This window comes from Podarcis bocagei (genome assembly GCF_964188305.1).
Source record: "Podarcis bocagei genome assembly, chromosome: 17".
Taxonomy (NCBI): domain Eukaryota; kingdom Metazoa; phylum Chordata; class Lepidosauria; order Squamata; family Lacertidae; genus Podarcis; species Podarcis bocagei.
In genome coordinates, this window is record NC_138143.1 from 6,336,012 (window position 1) to 6,353,895 (window position 17,884).

At 49.5% G+C, this 17,884-nt stretch overlaps 1 protein-coding gene across 8 annotated transcripts in view; it reads left to right on the top strand.

Annotated features, from left to right (window-relative positions):
* CCDC120 (coiled-coil domain containing 120) overlaps positions 1 to 17,884 on the top strand; it is a 39,823-nt gene that overhangs the window by 15,196 nt on the left and 6,743 nt on the right. For 2 of the 8 annotated variants that reach the window (XM_081175732.1, XM_081175738.1), the window contains exons 1-6: positions 5,836 to 5,963; positions 12,677 to 12,822; positions 14,642 to 14,775; positions 16,042 to 16,155; positions 16,243 to 16,465; positions 17,108 to 17,164. In XM_081175732.1, the coding sequence (XP_081031858.1) occupies positions 12,774 to 12,822; positions 14,642 to 14,775; positions 16,042 to 16,155; positions 16,243 to 16,465; positions 17,108 to 17,164 (577 nt within the window). In that variant the 5' untranslated portion in view covers positions 5,836 to 5,963; positions 12,677 to 12,773. Of the gene's footprint in view, positions 1 to 5,835; positions 6,038 to 10,555; positions 10,579 to 12,676; positions 12,823 to 14,641; positions 14,776 to 16,041; positions 16,156 to 16,242; positions 16,466 to 17,107; positions 17,165 to 17,884 lie in introns of those variants that run through there. The other 6 variants (XM_081175737.1, XM_081175739.1, XM_081175734.1 and 3 more) reach the window with 4 other exon arrangements.

Consider the following 17,884-nt stretch of genomic DNA (forward strand, 5'->3'; position numbering starts at 1 on the left):
ATCAGACTGGAAGCAATGTTCTGCTCTTTGGGATTGGGGAGTGACCTGTGGGAGTACATGGTTTCTGATTCTCTGTTCTCCTGCATTCTTTCACAATAGCAATGTGCCGGCATGTGAAATGTGCAGTGCAGCAGGAACCACAGAGGTTTTCTATCTAACTTCTCCCTGGTGTTCCATATCCAGAAGAACCTAAGGATGCTTTTTTAAAAAAATAATTAATATTCTATTATTACACTTTTTAGAAGCCAAAATCATTATACAAGCTTGCTTGTCAAGTTGAAGTTGCTTAAGATCCTAGCCTGTATTTGTTTGTATAATATTCAATACTTCAGAAAAGTCTTAGATTTTTACAACTCCAAAAGATTCATTATTTTGAAAGGAAATAAAAGCTATATAAGGACACGGGTGGCACCGTGGGTTAAACCACAGAGCCTAGGACTTGCTGAGCAGAAGGTCAGTGGTTCGAATCCCCGCGACGGGGTGAGCTCCCGTTGCTCGGCCCCTGCTCCTGCCAACCTAGCAGTTCCAAAGCACGTCAAAGTGCAAGTAGATAAATAGGTACCACTCTGGCGGGAAGGTAAACAGGTTTTCTGGTTCGCCAGAAGTGGCTTAGTCATGCTGGCCACATGACCCGGAAGCTGTACGCCGGCTCCCTTGGCCAATAAAGCCAGATGAGCGCCACAACCCCGAAGTCGGCCACGACTGGACCTAATGGTCAGGGGTCCCTTTATCTTAAAAGCTATATATCCATGCACGTTTCAAGAAATGGATTTCATAAAACCCCCAAATAATTTCCCGACTTACTTTCTGCTCAATTCTGTTAGCTTTTCAGAGACCAGCCAGCCCCTTTTTTTCCTCTGAGCATGTTACCCAGCCACACACAAAGGTTTTCATTTCCCAGTTCTTCTCCCCTCCTCATCCCAGGAGCTTCAGCCATGGAGAGTAGGGGTTTTGTTGCAGGTCCTGGAGAGATCAAGGTAGTTACTGGAGACGATGCATTTTTTGTACCATGAGCAACAGACTGAAGCTGGCAGGTAATTAAGAGTCTGCAGACTACGTTTCAGTGGACATTGCAACGTAGGATAGCTCATTAGCAGCAGCGAGTTGCAAAATATTGCAGCGAGTTTGGCAGGGCATCCTGTGGGCCATTTGGGGGGGGGCAGGCTTCTAATGGATCAAAACTGAGAAAGGGATCATGATGCTGAATTGAAATTAAATGATAGATTGAACTCCCTCCTGCAGGGTAACTGCCTTAAAAAAGTGTGGCGTGTTTTCTGTCTTACAGGTGTACGTAGTGTATGCAGCCCTACCTGGCACCTGAGCTTGGGAATTTCTGCATGCAAGGCAGATGTTCTGCCTTGGAGATGCAGTTTTTCCCCAAGCTGTTGCTTCCGAGCTAAAAACAGCACCATTCATAACATGCTTTAATGCATTCACAGCCATATCTGGTAGCTGAGCCAAAGGATAGGCTTGCCCTGGAATTTATCTGATTAACTGATCAATACGTCTTCTTAAAATTGCATCGCAGCCCTAGTAAGAATTACCAGGCACAAAAAGTTCTTTGAATCCTTGAGCTGCGTTGTATGAATGGTTAGCGATAATATTTTTTTAATTAAAAAAATAACTGTATGCCCATGGTGTTGTTAATTCGAGTCAGCTTGAAAGCTTGCTTTTTCCCTAGGAAGGTGGCAAGATGGAAATGGGCAGAGAGATGGTTCTTTCTTCTCGGCAGCTCTGTGGTTTTGGTTAGACCGAGATGTAGTGATAGCCGAAACTCTCACCCTCCCTCCCTCTCTCGGCAACACACTTTACTGTGCAACAATCTGCTGTTGTAAGAATGTGATAGGAACAGCAACCATATGGCCCTTGTTATACCAGTTCTTTTGAAATAGAAGGCAGGTCTTTGTGAAAGGGGTCAGACAACCACTAGATGGAGCGAGAGGCTCAGGGCGGTCACTCTGAGGATGCTGTGGGGCCCTTTGGCTCACGCTCTCTGCTTCTACCTGCAGGGCAGGGAGCCAGGAATGTGCGGAATCTGATCTCATCCCAGGCTAAGACAAACACAGGGCAGCAGTAGAGAGCTGGGCTGTACCACCCCCTGGGACAGAGGGGTGGGAGGGGGCAGGGAGCCGGGACTGAGCTAGAAGAGGGGGTGCTCAGGAGTTTGAGGAATGAAAAGGTGTCTGGATTCACAGGAGAATGTTCCAGGTGGTGCAGATTATGTGCATATCTCACAAGCCTGTTCACACGCTTGACGTTTTATTATGTTTTTACAGGTGCTGGAAGCCGCCCAGAGTAGCTGGGGAAACCCAGCCAGATGGGTGGGGTATAAATAATAAAATTATTATTAATTATTTTTACGTTACCCGCTGATTTATGGTCCATTGGTGCATGGCCTAAGGTGAAGGGGGGGCTTTTATCTCAAGGCACCGAGTTCAAATCCCACCATTGCCATAAAGGGCTGGGAAAGACCCCTGTATCAGAAATCACAGGGGGGGGGCGCTGTTGCCAATGGTCTGACGCAGGTGGCGCTGTGGGTTAAACCACAGAGCCTAGGACTTGCCGATCAGAAGGTCGTCGGTTCAAATCCCTGCAATGGGGTGAGCTCCCGTTGCTCGGTCCCTGCTCCTGCCAACCTAGCAGTTCAAAAGCACGTCAAGTGCAAGTAGATAAATAGGTACCGCTCCAGCGGGAAGGTAAACGGCGTTTCCGTGCGCTGCTCTGGTTCGCCAGAAGCGACTTAGTTATGTTGGCCACATGACCCGGAAGCTGTACGCCGGCTCCCTCAGCCAATAAAGCGAGATGAGCGCTGCAACCCCAGAGTCGGCCACGACTGGACCTAATCTTTACCTTTTAGATTCCCACATTCCTTTGCTATACGCTGATGCCATGTTTATGGTATCATTTTAAAGTCTGTGTACATGGCCAGGTCCCTACATGCAACAGAAAGAAGTGGTAGAGTCCCAAGCAGGCGAACCTACCTTACAGGGGTGTTGTGAGGATTGCATCACTGTGAGGGCGGCATTTTAAGCATAATTATCTGGGTATACAAATGAATCTACCCTGCAAGCAAGTACCACAACAGGGAAAAAACTAGGTTGCAACCTCTACCCTTATTTGATGCCATTATTTCTGCAGGATTTTAAAGAAATGCAAGGGCAGCAGTCAAACAACCTTCTGGCCTCCAGGAGTGGTGCAGCCTGTTCCATTGCCACCTCTGTCCTTGCCCACGAGTAGACCAGGCCCGCAATGTCCAGAACCAAGTGGTAGAATTCTGGACTGGAGCTCTTCAGACTGCAGTGTGGGGTGTGGGTGTGCCCCCCTGTTTTTCAGCGCACAACTTAAAAACAGCAAGGCACAACTCCAAACATACAGCAAACCTCAGTATTTCCTTGTTTTGTTGGCAGCTTTAAAGCTTCTTGTTCATCTGGGAGAACAGTGAACAATGCATCCCCCCCACCTCTGGTCTAAAATGGTCCAGTCCAGAATTCTACCTGTTGGTTCATCCTGCAAAATATGTTAGAGGGCTCTCACCTCCCCAAGTTTCCTCCTCGAATCCAAATGGTTAGCACAACAGCATGCAGGAAGCTAGAAACCAGGCAAAGCTACAACAACCTCATTTGGAGGTTTAAGCTGATGAAATCAGGAACTTTTTCCCCTCCCGGAATTATTCCTCAGTGCAATTGTTTCAGGAGCAGCATTAAATCAGTCCTCAGAATTGATCTGTGAACTCGGACTTTACACAATGGCAAGGGTTGGGCAGTGGGGGTGCTGTGTGTGTGTGTGTGTGTTTAAGGGTTTTGGGAAGAGTGTTTTTACTTGGCTTTTACATTCATTACTAAACCAGAAGCAAAGAAAAAGAAAAGCAAAAATATCAAGGAAATTGAAGATAACCCATCAAGCCCACAAAAAACAATGGCAGAAACTTTACAACCTATTTCCACCATCCTCTACACCAGGCTTAAATAAATCTGCCCCACGGGGCAGTAAAGAGAAAGGCAAATGTGTGTGTTATAACACTGTGTGTTACTTCAGTGGTACCTCTGGTTACGTACTTAATTCATTCCAGAGATCCGTTCTTAACCTGAAACTGTTCTTAACCTGAAGCACCACTTTAGTTAATGGGGCCTCTCACCGCCGTTGCGCAATTTCTGTTCTCATCCTGAAGCAAAGTTCTTAACCTGAGGTACTATTTCTGGGTTAGCGGAGTCTGTAACCTGAAGCGTCTGTAACCTGAAGTGTATGTAACCCGAGGTACCACTGTATATCCGCAGCCTGTTTGCCCATATGTGTTTTGTGTCTCCGTCCTGTTGGAAAGGATGAACTGCCTTGGGTTGTGTTTACTATGCAGAGGTGGCAACTAGTTCCTTTCAGCTGTTGGACTACAACTCTCAACTGCTGCCAGTACGGACAGTGGTCAGGGATGATGGGAATTGTAGTCCATCAACATCTGGCGGACACCATGTCCATTACCCCCCCCAACCAGATTATTGAGCATGGAATGTGTGTCCCGTTCCCTTCCCCATTCCCTGTGGAGGTGATGGCCCCTCTGCTGCCCCCTCCTGGCGGGGGAGAGGCGCCTTAGTTGCGGTTGGCTAGTTGTCCTTCACCCCTTCATGGATCACTGCCTTGCTGTGGCGAAGGGGCTTGAATACCTCAGAGAAGCTATGAGCTATGCGGTGCAGGGCCACCCAAGATGGACAGGTCATAGTGGAGAGTTTTGACCAAACGTGATCCACCTGGAGCAGGAACCCGCAAGCCACTCCAGTATCCCTGCCAAGAAAACTCCATGGACAAAGAAAACAGGCATATAAAGGTTATGACGCTGGAAGATGAGCCCCTCAGGTCAGAAGGCGTCCAACATGCTATTGAGGAAGAGCAGAGGACAAGTACAAGTAGATTCAGAGCTGATGAAGCGGCTGGGCCAAAGCCGAAAGGTCGCTCAGTTGCGGATATGCCTGGAAGCGAAAGGAAAGTCCAGTGCTGTGAAGAAAAATATTGCATAGGAACCTGGAATGTAAGAACCATGAACCTTGGTAAGTTGGATGTGGTCAAAAATGAGATGGCAAGAATAAATATTGACATCCTGGGCATCAGTGAACTAAAATGGACGGGAATGGGCGAATTCAGTTCGGATGACCATCATACAGTGGTGCCCCGCAAGACGAATGCCTCGCAAGACGGAAAACTCGCTAGACGAAAGAGTTTTCCGTTTTGGAGGTGCTTCGCAAAATGAATTTCCTATGGGCTTGCTTCGCAAGACGACAATGTCTTGCGAGTTCCTGTTTTTTTCCCTTTCCCCCCCTTTTTCTAAGCCGCTAAGCCGCTTATCAGCTGATCTGATCAGCAGATAAGCTGTTAATAGCACTAATCCGCTAATCCGTCAATGGGCTTGCTTCGCAAGACGAAAAAACCGCTAGACGAAGAGAATCACAGAACGGATTCTTTTCGTCTTGCGAGGCACCACTGTATCTACTACTGTGGGCAAGAATCCCGTAAAAGAAATGGAGTGGCCCTCATAGTCATCAGAAGACAGGAGTGCCTGGCGTCCTCTGGTCCATGGGGTCACGAAGAGTTGGACACGACTAAACAACAACAACAGTTGTCCTTCAAGGGTGCTTCTGAGCACGTGAAGAGCGTCCTTTTTGCCCACTAGGTGATTGCCGGCCACCCGCACACCCATGCCCATCTGGGGTGAAAGAAGAAGGGCTCCCCCTCCCTAAGGATCTGCCTACCCACGCCCACCTTTCCCCCTATCCCCTCCCCCACTCGCCTGCCAGCCTCTGCGCTTGGCCAGCCCGCGGCCAGGCGAGGGTTAACAGGTGTGGCCCCTCCCCCTCCCCGGCTGCCTTTGGCGGCGCCTTCTTCTCCGCAGGCAGTTCGGGTTCGGCCAGCGCTGCCGCCGTTGGCCCGTCCTGGGTCTCCTCCCCAGCTCGCCCCCGACCAGCCAAGGAAGGAGCGAGGTGAGGGCGCGCTTCGGCAAGGCGGGGGCGCGCGTCGCGGGGGAGGCGGCCACTTAGAGTCGCCCAAAGTTCGGGCAAGTTTGCAAAAGTTTTTTGGGGGGTGGGGTGGGAAGCGACGGGGCAGGAGGGCGATCCCAGCCGCTTCCGGGGGGGCAGGGATCCTAACCCCCCCCCAAGACATCTCTCGGGATGGAAGCTCCTGGTTAAAGCCCCACGTTTCCTTTTTCTGCTTTGTTTCCTGATCTGCAAGCCGCCGGGCGGGGGTGGCGGCGCAGGGGGAGCCTGAGTTGGGGGGGGGGGTCTCTCACTAGGCTGGACCCGGGAGCCTGATTTAAGCTGACCCCCCGCCCAGGCGAAGGGGCACGAGGTGGGGGGCGCGCCTTGGAAACTTTGGAGAAGTTGCGGGTTTTTCCCACGAAGGTGCTGCTTCCAGGTGGGAGAGCGGAGAGAGGGGTCGGCGCCGGAGGAGAAAGCGCGCGCTCGGATTTGCTCCGAGCTGAGCACGGGACGAGGGTCCTGCCTTGAACCTTAAGAGTATTTGGCTTTGGAAGGAATTGGCCGCACCTTTCTGTCCTTAGAAAACACAGTAGGAAGACTTGGGGGAAGGGGATGCTTCAGTCCTGTGTACATTATTCCCCCCAGTGAAGTCCCACTGAACTCAGTGGATCAGAGTTCCAAGTAGACGCGTGTCTTTTACAGCAGTGGATCAGAGTTCCGAGTAGACGCGTGTCTTTTGCAGCAGTGGATCAGAGTTCCGAGTAGACGCGTGTCTTTTCAGCAGGGTTTCTCAGAATGGGTGTGGGAGAGAAACCCAGGCAGATGGGATTATTATTTAAAACAAGGCTGGAAATATCCCCGATGCCTGATCACCGAGGCATTTGAAATGTAACGATGGCACTGCTTCTCTTCCAAACACTAATTACTTTGTTGTACATTAATTTTATGTATAGACTTGGCACAGCTTTGTGGCTGTAAGAGACTAACTATGAATCAAAAGCCCTGGGTTTGAATCATGCATGTCTTTGCCATCAACTCACCAGGTGGCAAGCAGCTCTCTCCCAGATTCAGCCCCCACTCGTCTTCTGCAGTATAGAGAGAGAATCATAGAATTGTAAAGTTGGAAGGGACCACGAAGATCATTTAGTCCAACCCCCTGCAATGCCGGAATCTTTCGCCTAACGCAAAACGACCCTGAGATTAAGTCTCATGCTCTACCAACTGAGCTACCTGTGAGTAATAATGACGCTCACCTGCTTTACAAAGTTGCTGTAAATATTTTGAGCATGCAAAAACACCACATAAATGCCTGGGATAACTACTGTGCTTCTGTACAATTCTGTACAGCCATCCCATTTCACAGGTGAGGTAAACTGAGGGTAAGAGAGATCCCAGTTTGTTCCAGACCCACTGAATGAGTTATTGGCTTAAACAGGGATTTGAACCCCAGGTTCATTGCCAACCCAATGTGACCCAGTGAAGAGAGACAAAGGACTGTACATGATGTCTTGCATGATTTGGTCTTCTTGCCACATGAGAAACACTGTGGTGTAGGTGGTTAGAGTGTCAGGCTAAGATTGGGAAGACCCAGGTTCAAGTTCTCCCTCAGCCATGAAGCCTTGAGCGAACAATTGAGCTGGCTAAAGTAAGGAGGGCTGTGGAATATAGAGGGAAAATGTGAAATAGTTCTTCATTTCTGGCATTACTGGGACCTAAGACTGCGTAGAAATCTCCTTCTTTATCTTGAAATCCTCTTTCTTTGTAATGTGTGGTGGAGCCTGATTGTGGCTCCGATTGTGGCACCCATGCTCAGAGGCTTTGTGTGTTCAGGGGTGAGCCCAGGTATTGAAAAAGAGTCCTGGGGCTGAGTCCTGGCTCAAAAACAGCTGTGACTGGAAGCCAGGATTCCTGGATGGTATATTTTGCTCTCGGAGATGATTCCATGGTGGAAATTAATGCTTTTCAAGGCAAGATCTAGGGGGGAGGGATTGCAGGAAATTGCTACCTTGCTGACTCTGGAAGATAGGTTTTGGCCTGCCCATTTTGACTCTTGTCTGGGGATTAGGTGAACCTTTGCCTCAGGCAGCCAGCCAAGATGACGTGACCAGGTGTTGCAAGGATTTCCGGGGAAGGGCTCCACCTGCTGAACTCGGCCCCTGCATCACAATCCCAGCTCATAAAATGCTGGTTCTCTCCCTTCCCCCCTCTTTCTCTTTATTTTTCCTGTCCTCCTCCTCAAACCTACCTGAATTTACCCTCCAGCTACTGTTCTCCTGGTCTCAACCTTGATTTGCTCTTTTGTTTTGAGAATAAGGCAGTGGTAAGAGTTTCAGAACCCTGCAGGCCTGGGCTCAGCCCCCTCCCTTTGGCTTTCTCCGTTTCTGCCTTATGTAAAACAGGAATGATAACAGCTTTTACAGGACTGTAAACAAGGATGAATTGGATGGGGGAAAGCCATACAGTCACCCAAGTGAGAAAATACATACCGGTAAATTGCAACCCTGTGGAAGCATCTCCACCCCCATCGTTCTGCCCTAACACTGAGGTCCAGGCTGAGGGCCTTCTGGCGCTTCCCTTGCTTTGAGAAGTGAGGTTACAGGGAACCAGGCAGAGGGCCTTCTTGGTAGTGGCACCCGCCCTGTGGAACGCCCTCCCACCAGATGTCAAAGAGAAAAACAGCTACCAGACTTTTAGAAGACATCTGAAGGAAGCCCTATTTAGGGAAGCTTCTAATCTTTAATAGACATGAAATAGACAATGTTTAATGTTTTAATATTTTGTTGGAAGCCACCCAGAGTGGCTGGGGAAACCCAGCCAGATGGGTGGGGTATAAATTATTATTATTATTGTTACTGTGCCCCCTTTAGCACAGCATAGTTCAAGGCTGATTATATTCTATGCCCCTGCATCGTGTGAGCAGAGGGCCTGGTGCTTCAACCACAGACTGGTAAAGGTAAAGGGAGCCCTGACCATTAGGTCCAGTCCTGACCGACTCTGAGGTTGCGGCGCTCATCTCGCTTTATTGGCCGAGGGAGCCGGCCAGCATGCCTAAGCCGCTTCTGGCGAACCAGAGCAGCGCATGGAAACGCTGTTTACGTTCCCACTGGAGTGGTACCTATTTATCTACTTGCACTTTTTGGCATGCTTTTGAACTGCTAGGTTGGCAGGAGCAGAAACTGAGCAACGGGAGCTCACCCCGCCGCGGGGATTTGAACCGCCGACCTTCTGATCAGCAAGCCCCAAATGCCCCCATTCCAGCTGCACATGAGAAAGTCAGAGTCTTGAGCAGAGCGAAAAAGCGTGTTTTCATAGGGTCATTGGAAGCTGCCTCATATCTGAGTCACATTGATCGGTCCATGTGACTCAGTATTCTTGATACTGATGGGTAGCGACTCTCTAGCAATTTGAATCTTTCTCAGCCCTACCCAGAGATGCCAGGGTTTGAACCGGGATCATTTGCACGCCAAGTGTGCCTGCTCTGCCCCTGAGCTAATGTGCCCTCTGCTGCAGGATAGAGGACTTTGCAGCTGGACGGAATCTCAGGTAAGGTAAGGGGAGGGGTCCACTAATGTGCTCTTTCTCAAAGCACCACAAAGCTCTGGATCAGGGGTAGGCAACCTAAGGCCCATGGGCCGGATGTGGCCCAATCGCCTTCTCAATCCAGGCCGCGGATGGTCCGGGAATCAGCCTGTTTTTACATGAGTAGAATGTGTTCTTTTATCTAAAATGCATCAGCGTTATTTGTGGGGCATAGGAATTTGTTCATTCCCCCCCCAAAAAAGTCTGGCCCTCCACAAGGTCTGAGGGACAGTGGACCGCCCCCCCCTGCCCCCGCTGAAAAAGCTTGCTGACCCCTGATCTAGTCCATGGGTAGGCAAACTAAGACCCGGGGGGCCGGATCCAGCCCAACCGCCTTCTAAATCCGGCCCGTGGATGGTCCGGGAATCAGTGTGTTTTTACATGACTAGAATGTGTGCTTTTATTTAGAATGCATCTCTGGGTTATTTGTGGGGCATAGGAATTCGTCCGTCCCCCCCAAAAAATATATATATAGTTCGGCCCACCACATGGTCTGAGGGCGAGTGGACAGGCCCATGGCTGAAAAAGGTTGCTGACCCCTGCTCTGGATCTACACCAGGCTGTCACCTTGAACCCTCAGCAACACCCCTCCCCCTGGACATTTTATTTCAGGAGAAAAAGTTCTTCAAAGCAATAGAGTATGCGGGGAGCTGATGTGCTGTCAGCACTCAATTTGGGTTTCCTTGGCTCAGCTTTGCTTGTTGCTGTTGTTTTTACCACAGCTCTGGCTTCTTCCGCCCTGTCTCATAGCAGATCCCTCCCTCATCCACTCCCTGGGAACAGGGAGCCGCCAGCAGTGGCTGGGAGGGGTAGGGAGAAAGGTGTTGACACTAAACAGTCATAGCAAAGGAATTGACTGCGGTAGAGCCTGGGGCAGGGAAGGGGGAGAGGAGAGACTGGCAGAGCCTCTGCTCTGTGCCACCCCATACCCTTCCCTTTCCCACGTTCGTCACGCTGGCGTGCAACGCGACCCATCTTCTCATTGAGGCATAGACGTGCGTGTGAATTTCGGCTCTGTGGATTCACATTTGGCAATGCTGTGTGTGTACGAGAAAGAGAATTGGGGGTGGGGGGGGAGTGATGAATGCATTAAGTGTTGTGGCACAAGGAAGAAGAATCTTTGGTGCAAGGTGCGTCTACGCTCCACAGGGCATGCGGAGAACGCTTTCTGCGGCCCTTGTACCTGATGCGAATGTCGTTCTCGGTGTGATTCATGCCGAGAGCAGTTCTGGTCTCTGCTGCGACTGGGATTAGTTACGTAACTCGGGGAGGCTTCCTGGCTGTTCTCTGGACACTCAGCTGGGCTCGGCCTTGATCTGGTCTCGCAGGGAAGCAGCTGTGGGCTTTGGCCCGGGCCCAGAAATGTGGAGAGCTGGCCAGCTGTCTCGCTGCCCCCAGACTTCCCACCGTGGATGTCTGTGGACTTATGAGTTGAGTGGCGAGCAGGGCAGAGGGGAGGGGGGGTGGGGGTGGGGGCACTTCAGCTTCTACTCCCATCCGGAGCGCTGGCTTTGAGCCAGCCTCAGGTACGAGGGAGAGGTTCGGGTTTCTCTCCCTCTCTAATAACTGGGTCTCGTTCTCTGTCAAGGAAACCCTGAATTATACCAATCAACGTAATACACGTAAAACGCTTCTTTCAGTGGAGAGCACTATTGCGGGGGCATGAGACAGGCAAACCATAGCTTTTAAAAGCTTGTCTAGCCAATTAGAATGAAGCTACAGCAGGGAAATGTAATTGCTAAATGCAGTGTCCATATTCAAGAGGCAATATGCCTGTGATTATTAGATGCCGAGGGGCAAGCAAGATGGCGGTGGTAGTGTTTATCTTCACATGGTTTCCTGGACTATTTATCTTGCCGCAGACTGCTGGACTAGGTGGTCTGACCCTGGCAGAGCCTAATGTTTGTTCCTAATCCATGATACCCCCACAATTACTGACTTAACCTCAGCAACTCAAAACTGGCCAAAATACTGCCCCTGAACAGGGTTGGGAGGGGAGCCTTTGGTCATCCAAATGCTGTTGTACTACAACTCCCATCATCCCTGGCTGCTGGGTTATGGTTCCAACAAGCCCCAGAATGTGGTCCAGGAACGGCCAGGTTGAGGTGGTTCTGTCTGTACTCGCTGGAGCCCCTAGTCACCATGAAGTAGGTTGAGTGACCTGTTGAAGCTGAGCATCCTCTGAGACAGGAGTCTCTTCTGCAAGAAGCCCTCCCACTCCTCATGGCGAGAATGCCAGCATGACCAGTAGTCAGGGGTGATGGGAGTTGTAGTCCAAAAACATCTGGAGCACCACAGGTAAACACAGCCCTGATGTAAGAGAAAGGCTGGGATCCCACAGCCAATTGTAGTCTCCTTCTGGGACCTGCCCATCGGGTGGATCTGCGACGGCTGTCATGGCTTGCACTTCACGTACATGGAAGAGTTCCTGAAGAAAGACCTGGGGAGATTAATAATAATAATAATAATCTATTTATAACCCTGCCCATCTGGCTGGGCTTCCCCAGCCACTCTGGCCAGCTTCCAACTCTGGCCAGCTTCCGGGCGGAACGATGGGGGGTGGAGACACTCCTTCAGATAATAAGGAAACATTTCCTCTTTCCTTCTTTAGTGCAGCCTTGATTCCAGCACACTTGTGGGGCTAGCAATGCTTGGGAAAAATGCCATTCTTGGGACACTTCAGCCCACATTGCTCTGCCTCCCTTTCCAATACCATATAAGCCCCGCTGTGCCCCATGGCGGAGATGGGGGGTAAAGAACTTACCCAGCCCTGCTCTGACCATTGGCTGTGTGCCATGGAAGAACCTGGAAATGCCAGCCTCATTCAAGGGCTACCTGTGGAGTGGCAGCTGAGGGAAGGAGAGTGGCTTTCCGGAACCTCCTCTGTGCCCAGCTTTCCTAACCCTGAATAGATGTGCACCTGCCTATGCTCCTCAGCTCTCCGTAGTCTGAGATGCTTCTCTACCATCTTACCTTCTCCTTGTGATATTGCCTGCCCTCCACCGACTTCAGGCAGATCCTATCTCTCTTTTTTTTCATCCCTCTCCTGTAGCATCATGCCCTCCACAGATGACTCAGCTGCTTGCATCTGCAGAGTCACACCCGCTTCTTACTCTTTTCTTCTTTCCCTATGGCAGTAACCAGCTGAGGCCCCCCATCCGGGAGTTCCAGATGGGTCTTGGATCAAAGTGATTCCCGTCCCTCGGAAGCAGGAGACAAACCAATCTTCCAGACATGGAAGTAAAGGGGCAACTCATCAACTCATCCAGCTACAGCTCTTCAGGTACCTTCCTATTGATACATCTGATGACACCCCCCCCAAAAAAAAACACCCCACAATTTTTCTCCTTCCTGCCTGGCTGATCACCTTGTCCTCCCATTTCTGCACCCTGTGAGAGTTAAATCTTTTTTTAAAAAATATTTTTTATTTAAGTATTTTATTATTAAAATAATTCAACATTAATACATACGTATTACGAATATACAAACATTGTATGAAATGCATGTTTCTGTGAGAGTTAAATCTGGGACTTGCCATGGATTTCAAACTTTCACTGACCCTTTTATTCAGGTGTGGGGAAACACGAACCTGGGGGCTCAATGTTGCCCTGCAGACCCCTTTATGGGGCCCTTGAAACTCACTCTCAGCCAAATCCCCTCTCCCCAGGCCTCACCCCTCACGCTGCTTTGCACCCCAAGTGTGTCCCTTGAACTCTGACCCTGCCTCTTGACAAACAGGGAGGGTGTGTTTTGTGTACGTGTGTGGGTGTAGAAACTCGCCTACCATACAAAGATGAAATTTGAAATGTTCCATCGCCCTGTCCCCCATTAATTTGGCTATTTCTGCATATTCCAGAAGAGTGGCAGTACAAGGTCATGGAATATGCGGAAATAGCCAAATTAACGGGGGAGATTCGACAACAGGGTGATGAAACATTTCAAAAAGAATGGGGGGAAATTATGTTATATATAGGATAAGGTGAAATAGTGAAATCAGTAGAATGGAAATAAACCTCATAATGGGAAATTAAAAGAAACTTTATTGGACGTTAATGACAATATGAATTAAAATGTAAAATACAATCAAGGTAACTAATTGTATCTGTAAATTAATATTTTTTTCCAAATTTTTTATTGATTTTGCAGTTTTATATCAAACAGAAAACATAAACAAACAAATATTTATCCTAGCTATAATAATTCCATTTTTGCTAACATTGTTAAATGACTTCCTCGAATCCCCCTAGCTGAGTTTCCATAAAGTCCATTGTAGCAGTTTTCCAAAACTATTTTCACATAAAATTTTATCTGTAAATGAATATAGACAAACAACAAGACGTGTACATACAGAAATATTTATTTGTATATAGACACTGTACAGATAAATTTGAAAGAAGAACAACAATATATAAAATCGATAAAGACAATGTGAAAAACTTAGAGACGACAGTAAAAAGCCAGAAGAAGGAAGGAGGGAGTAAAGAAGGAGGGAGTAAATGGGAGTAAATGTAAATGTAAAGTAACGTGTATATGCATAGTTGGGACGCGGGTGGCGCTGTGGGTTAAACCACAGAGCCTAGGACTTGCCAATCAGAAGGTCGGCGGTTCGAATCCCCGCAACGGGGTGAGCTCCCGTTGCTCGGTCCCAGCTCCTGCCAACCTAGCAGTTCAAAAGCACGCCCAAGTGCAAGTAGATAAATAGGTACCGCTCCAGCGGGAAGGTAAACGGCGTTTCCGTGCACTGCTCTGGTTCGCCAGAAGCGGCTTAGTAATGCTGGCCACATGACCCAGAAGCTGTATGCAGGCTCCCTCAGCCAATAAAGCGAGATGAGCACCGCAACCCCAGAGTCGGCCATGACTGGACCTAATGGTCAGGGGTCCCTTTACCCTTTATATGCATAGTATGTAGTTATAAAATCAATAAAGATCATTTTCAAAAAAAAAAAAAAGGAGAAGATGAAATTTGAGCTAGCTTTTGCCTCTGGCCCCACCCACCCCTGAAATGTGGCCCTCAGAACATTGCCCACAAAGGACTGTGGCCCTCAGGCTGGAAAAGGTCCCCCCCCCTGCTTTAATCATCTGCTCCTCTCTTTCCTCCGCAGAGGCTTTGCAGCGGGACCTCTGTCCGCGGATCCGGCTGGAGCGGGTGCAAGAGCTGCTGGAGAAGCAGCGGTCGCTCCAGCAAGTTCTCAGCCTGCGCCTTAAGGAGCTGCGCCGCATTTGCCTTCAGGAGGCTGTGAGTACCCGTTGGCCGGAGCACGGCTTGATGTGGGTGGGCGAGGGGCTGGCGCTGCCTCTAGGACTAGCCAAGACAGTTCCGGCAGCGTGGAAAGTTGAAATCATCCCTGGGTGTAGAAAGCAGCCTGTGTCCCGTCAAGACGGTAAATTCTCGAGAATCTCCATTTCAAGAGGGCAAATTCCTGGTCTGTGTTTGCTGGGGAGCAGAGGGTGAAATCCGAGGAGAAGTAAAAAGTAGAGACCTCTTGAAATTTTCCTCCCTATTTGTGGGTAGAGAAATTGGGGCAGAGGAACCCAGGAGATGAACAGCGTTCCAGTGGTGTCTTTTCTTTTTTAAAAACATTTTTATTGATTTTCCAATAAAAACAGCCAATCAACATATCCACATCATAATCCAATTAAAAACAAGAAACTAAAATTAATGAAAGACCAAATTGTAATCCAAATTGTAATTATTAATTTTTCCGGGCTCCCTATAGTCTGGACCTCTGAAGCAGGTCCTGCGTTGAGCAAGGGTGAGAAGGCTAGTTGACCATCAAGATTCCATCCAACCTTTTGTTATTCTAGATAAGTTGGGTTCAGATAATCTAGGGTGGTGATGGGGAGCCTGTGGCCCTCCAGTTGCTGTTGGGAGTCCAGCTCCCTTCAGCCACTCTCATCAGCATGTCCAGTGTTCAAGGGCAATAGGAGTTGGAGGGGGGGGGGGCATAGATTCATCATCCCTGAAGTAAAGCTTTTATTTTATTTTTATTTTCAAGAAAGAACGGGGAAGGTTTATTTAGGAGAACCACCGTAAGTGAATGAAAATGCTAGCAGGATCCTAATAACACTCGAAATGTAGCAAATACCATGGGTGATACGGAGAAATGCAAAATACGGACGGTGAAATATTACGCAGTTGAAAACGTTGACAATATAGGGCCCAGGGAGGGGATGGCGGGAAGTCTGGAGTTTCGGGGAAATCTCTAAAATATGAAAATGTATTTGGTATTGTTATAACTTTACACTTGTGAAATCAAATAGAAATTATTGAAGTAAAGCTTTTAGAGGTTGCGAACCGCGACAGATCGATTTTGGAAGTGCGCTGCAGAACAAATAAATGCATGCAGATCTGGCTGGTTTTGTGTGAGCTACCAAAATCCAGCTGGTCCTGGTGCAGAATTTTAATCTTGAGCACAGAAGATGAACAGGTGTCTCAGCCTGGCCCAGGATGCCTCACCTGGGCAGTATTGACAATGCCGCTTGCCTCCCTTCCCATTGCCAGGAACTGACAGGACAGTTGCCTCCCGAATACCCCCTGGAGCCAGGGGAAAGACCCCAGCCTGTGCGCCGGAGGACGGCAGTTGCCTACCGAATTCCCACTGCCCTCAAGAATGAGGTGAGCGGAGGGGGCGGGGGAGAGCGGGTGGTGGGGAGAGAGGGGGGTTTCAGGGGCGGCTCTGACAATCCTCCCGTTGCCTTGCAGGAAGCGCCTTCCCTGGAGGAGCTGACTCAGGAGCTGGCTTTGCAACAGCAAGTGGCGGAGGCCGCCCGGCGCCTCACCGTGGCTCCAGATCTGACGGCTGAGCAGCGCCGCCGCCGGAGGCAGGTCCAGGCAGACGCCGCCCAGCGCCTCCGGGAGCTGGAGGCTCAGGTGGCAGAGTTCCGGGTGCGACTAGGCAAAGGGCCCTCCCAGAGGGGCAGCCATGGTGCGTTGCTCGCCCACCCTTTAAACCCTGTCCCCCTGCCATCTGTGGGTGCATTCCACCCTGCTGTACCGCTTGTGCAGAAGATTTCTGCTTGTGCCCAGGGTGGGGGAGCCAGAGAGGTCCTTCACGTGTTGCCAGACTCCAGCTCCCAACATTGACCGTGCAGCCTGGAGCCGAAGGGAGTGGGAGTCCAGCAACGCTGGGAGGGCCACATGTTCCCCACCTATGGTTTGTGCCATGGAACTTCTTCCCCTTCCTCTCCATTCCACCTTCAGAATCTGAAGCACGCCTTCAAAATCTGCTTCACGGGAGCAGGGAGACCTTCCAGGGCATATTTTGTGGGTGGCCTTAACCATTACTGGAATGCAGCCCTTTGACAGCTTTCCACTGGGATAAGGACTCTTGGTCCAAAAGGCGTCCCTTCCCCCGGTAGCCCAATAGACTGAGTGCACTTCCTGGCAATGTGAGGGTTTCCTACCATGATTCCTCCTCTTGTGTTGGAAGTGAACTTGTGTGAAGGTAGCCGTTCTCCTACCCAAGCTGCTCGGTGCCCACCCTATCCTTCTGGTATCTTAGTCATCACACCCTGTTTTCTGATTGATCCCTGATTTATCTCTCTTTCATCAAAACAAAACGAAAAAGAAGAGGCTTTCCATTCAGAGAGCAGCTCCCTCTCCGAATCGGCCAGCCATGAAAATGGTAAGTGTGGTCTGCGGGCCCCTGCGTTTCTTTCCTAGATTAAGGAGGGAGCGGTTGGTGGTTCTGGGTAAATGACAAGAGGTTAAAGGGGTGCCTTTGTCAGGCTTAAGGTGCTGGTTTTAACCTTTAAAGCCCTATACGGCCTAGGACCCTTGTACCTATGGGACCGCCTCTCCTGGTATGTCCCACAGAGCACCTTACGGTCTTCAAATAAAAACATCTTGGAGGTCCCAGGCCACAGAGAAGTTAGGCTGGCCTCAGCCAGAGGCAGGTCTTTTTCGGCTGTGGCCCTGATCTGGTGGAACGCTCTTTCACAAGGGACTAGGGCCCTGCAGGACTTGACATCTTTCCACAGGGCCTGCAAGACAGAGCTGTTCCACCAGGCCTTTGGCCAGGGCACAGTCTGACCCCCTCCTTTGGTAATCCTCACAGAACTCTAGCCCAATGGTTGCCATTAATTTGATTCTGAACTGATTTTAGAATGTATTTCAGTTAATTGACTGATTTTATGTAAATTGTGCTATTTTACTGTTGTTAGCCGCTCTGAGCCCGGCTTTGCCTGGGGAGGGCGGGATATAAATAAATTATTATTATTATTATTATTATTATTATTATTATTATTATTATTATTATTATTATTATTATTATTATTGTCAGGGGTTCAGGGACAGAGGCACAGGGGAGGCAGGAGATGGAGAGCGATGGGGAGGAATCCCAGGA